Raw genomic sequence first — 3,341 nt, forward strand, 5'->3', positions numbered from 1 at the left:
GTGGTGAGTCAGGGACCCAGAGTGGGAGAACCTCTTCCCACACTCGGAGCACTCATGTGGCTTCTCCCCGGTGTGGATGCGCTGGTGCCGGGCCAGGGACCCATGCTGGGTAAATCCTTTCCCACACACACAGCACTGATGCTTCTCCCCTGCGTGCATGTGACTGTGCCTGGCCAGGTCGGAGGGCTGCTTGAAGCTCTTTCCACACTCGGTGCACTGGTGTTGCAGCTGCCCGCTCTGCACACACTGGTGCTGGGACAGGTCATGTTGGCTGGCAAAGCTTTTCCTGCACTTGGTGCAGCGGTGCGTCTCTCTCTCCAAATGGATGCGTCGGTGCTGAGCCAGGGAGGAGAAATCGGTGCAGGTCTTACCACATGGGACACAGCGGTACTGATGCTTCTCCCTCTGCACAGGTTGGTGCTTGACCAGGCCTGAGCTGCACGCATAGCCTTCCTCAGGAGGCTGCTGCTCACCTCGGGAAGGCAGCCAGGCACCTCCTGCAAGGGGAAGAAAAACTCCACGTTAGTCCCTGCTTTGCTGGAATGGCTTCATCCTCTAACGGGCTGAGGAGTAGACCAGAGGCATCTGCTTAAAAGAAGAAAGTGGTTCTCTAAGGGCTGCTCTGTCCCACAGCACTGGTGGGTCCAGAGGGAGATGATGCCGAGCCCTCCACCTGACGGGGCCGACATGCTCCAGAAACCAAAGGGCACTGGTGAGACTGCTCTCCAGTGCTCGCCTCGATCTCTGGCAGTGCTGAGAGCAGCGTCTGGCTACAAGGATGAACAGCCTCACGATGACTTTCTGGGCTTTGTCAGCAGGCGTGGGGAGCCCGGCCTTGCACCGGCCCCGCTGCTTCTGTCCTTCACACAAGGGCTGCTTCTGCTTGGTGGAAGAAGCCCATAGTTTTCCTCCCTCATCCCTCCAAGAAATATTTTGTAAAGGGAGGACTTAGAGCAGGGGCTGTCTCTTGGAAAAGCAGCAGGGCTGTGCTTCCAAGGAATGGGCTTAGGACAGGGATGAACCATGGAGGTGTCCTCTGCTGACAAGTCCCAGATGACCTCCAAGTCACTGAAGTCTGCAGCAGGGCAAAGGCCTTGGCATCACCTGCACATGGGCACTGTGCCGAGTCTCATGGCCTGTGACGCTCATGACCCCCAAGATGAAAGAGGAAGGGGAAGAACCTGGTGCAAACCACGGGGGATTCACTTCCCCCACAATGTGAAAGCTCGGGAATCCCACACACCCTGTGGAGCCATTTCATGTAGCCCAAGACCAGGATTCAACACTTTTGGCATTCCCAGTTAACCTGACCAGGAGAAACCAGGGACAGCCCCAGGCTCCCTCCTCTCCAGCAATACAGGCTGCAAAGTGCTTCTGTCAACCATGCAGATGTCCATAAGGGATTGCAAAACCCATCATTGCCTGGGAGAGGGTGATGTATAAGTATGGCTAACTTGGGCTCGGCAATCAAGTCTTACATTGCGGACTGAGGATGGGAATGGAAGGTCCTGGTACCCCAAGGAAACCAGATCTGTGCCTGAAGAACAAGACAATAAACACACAGCTACTTGTCTCCATAGCTTTCACTTCTGGGGAGTGGGAACACCTTCCTGCACACGTCGCAGCATGAGCTACGTGGGGTCAGCCCCTGCAAGGGCAGCACCAGGCAGCTCTGCAGTTTCCAACCCCCGTCACTCGGGGCAAGGAGCATTTCTGGGAAGGGGAGCTGTGGGACTGGATAGTCACAACTCACCTGCAGCCAGGTCCTCCCGCTGTGAGCTTTCCCCTGGCTCCTGCCCAGCACAGCCCCAGAGCTCCCCCTGGCCTTGCTGGAGACGGCAGATTAAATCAGGGGTGGGACCTCGATATCCTGTTTGGGGCACGAGTTAAAGAGGGTTTGTGATTTGGCACTGCATGCAGAATAACCAATCGCAATGCAATCAACTCGTGGATTCCCCTGGGGCCTTGGAGGAAAAAGGAGGGTGGATATTTTGGGTGAAAGGGAAGGCACTGCAGGGAGAAGCCTTCACTACATGATGGTCCGTGTCGCCCGGGTAGTGGAGGGATGGTTGTAGGCAACAAAGCACCAACCAATCGGAGGTATAAAAGGCTATGAAACCAAGTCTCCAGGGATGGGGAGACTTCTTCTGTACAGGACCCTCAAGCAAAAAGTTCAGGCCAAGGATGCAAAGCGGTGTCATGACAGAGCACTCCGGGCAGGTAAAGGAAAGCAGTACAGGTGCACCGATACATGGTCCCGTATCAGATTGGCACCGATATAAACAAAATGATCTATATAGGAAAAATTGTCTTCAAGCGGCCAATAATTTGGCTGATAAAGGGTCAGTGCTGGGCGCAGCCGCAGTGCACATGCAGTGAGGACAGCTGGCAGCATGGAAAGCGGGCAGCTGGTCCGTCTGGTTTGCTAGAAGGGGAGGGGTGGGTGGAAGGGGCATGGCAGGTGGCAGATGAAGGCAGTGATGAAGGCAGTGATGGAAGGAGTGATGCTGGGCCTGGGGCAAGCGCTGCCCAGTCGGAGTGCGGTGAGCAGGGGACAGAGCCGCAGTTTGTCCGGGGGGGCCCCGGGGGGGGGTCCAGGGGAGGGGAAGGCTGCTTCCAGCGCCGTGCACTGCTCATTTGCCGGCTCATCCGGCAGTTCCCATTGCTGCTCCTGCCGCTTATTCGACCTGGAGGGATGTGGGCAGTGGGGTCCCCCAGGGCTCGGTCCTCGGGCCCGTGCTGTTCAACATCTTCATCGGCAATTTGGACGAGGGGGTAAAAAGCACCTTGTTCAAATTTGCAGGCGACATTAAGATGTGGGGGGAAGTGGGCATGCTAGAAGGGAGGGACAGGCTGCAATTGGACCTGGACAGGTTCCAGGGGTGGGCGGATGAGAACAGGATGGGGTTCAACACTGACAAGTGCAAGGTGCTGCACCTGGGGAGGAAGAACCAGCAGCAGACCTACAGGCTGGGGAACTCCCTTCTCGTCAGCGCAGAGGCAGAAAAGGATCTTGGAGTCATTACTGATACCAAGATGAACATGGGCCGACAGTGTGGGGATGCGGTCAGGAAGGCTAACTGCACCTTGTCGATGCATCTCGAGCAGGTCCAAGGAGGTGATCCTCCCCCTTTGTGCGGCACTGGTCAGGTCGCAGCTGGAGTACTGCGTCCAGTTCTGGGCACCGCACTTCAGGAGGGATGTGGACAGCATGGAGAGGGTCCAGAGGAGGCTACCCACATGATTGGGGGCAGCAGGGCAGGCCCTACGAGGAGAGGCTACGGGACCTGAACCTGTTCAGCCTCCACAAGAGAAGGCTGAGGGGGATCTAGTGGCCTGTT

The 3,341-nt window shown here is 57.0% G+C and overlaps 1 protein-coding gene across 1 annotated transcript in view; it reads right to left on the reverse strand.

The window, feature by feature from the left end:
- Nucleotides 1-5: 5 nt before the first annotated feature.
- Nucleotides 6-3,341, reverse strand: part of LOC112549087 (zinc finger protein 184-like) — a gene marked incomplete at its 3' end in the record, with an annotated part of 7,708 nt that continues 4,372 nt past the window's right edge. The window contains exons 5-6 of the mRNA XM_025195899.1: nt 1,754-1,870; nt 6-497 (exon numbers count right to left, since the gene is read on the reverse strand). Of these exons, the coding sequence (XP_025051684.1) occupies nt 6-497; nt 1,754-1,870 (609 nt within the window). The remainder of the gene's footprint in view (nt 498-1,753; nt 1,871-3,341) is intronic.

The sequence above is a fragment of the Alligator sinensis genome, unplaced genomic scaffold (assembly GCF_000455745.1).
Source record: "Alligator sinensis unplaced genomic scaffold, ASM45574v1 scaffold3476_1, whole genome shotgun sequence".
In the NCBI taxonomy this organism is placed as follows: Eukaryota; Metazoa; Chordata; order Crocodylia; family Alligatoridae; genus Alligator; species Alligator sinensis.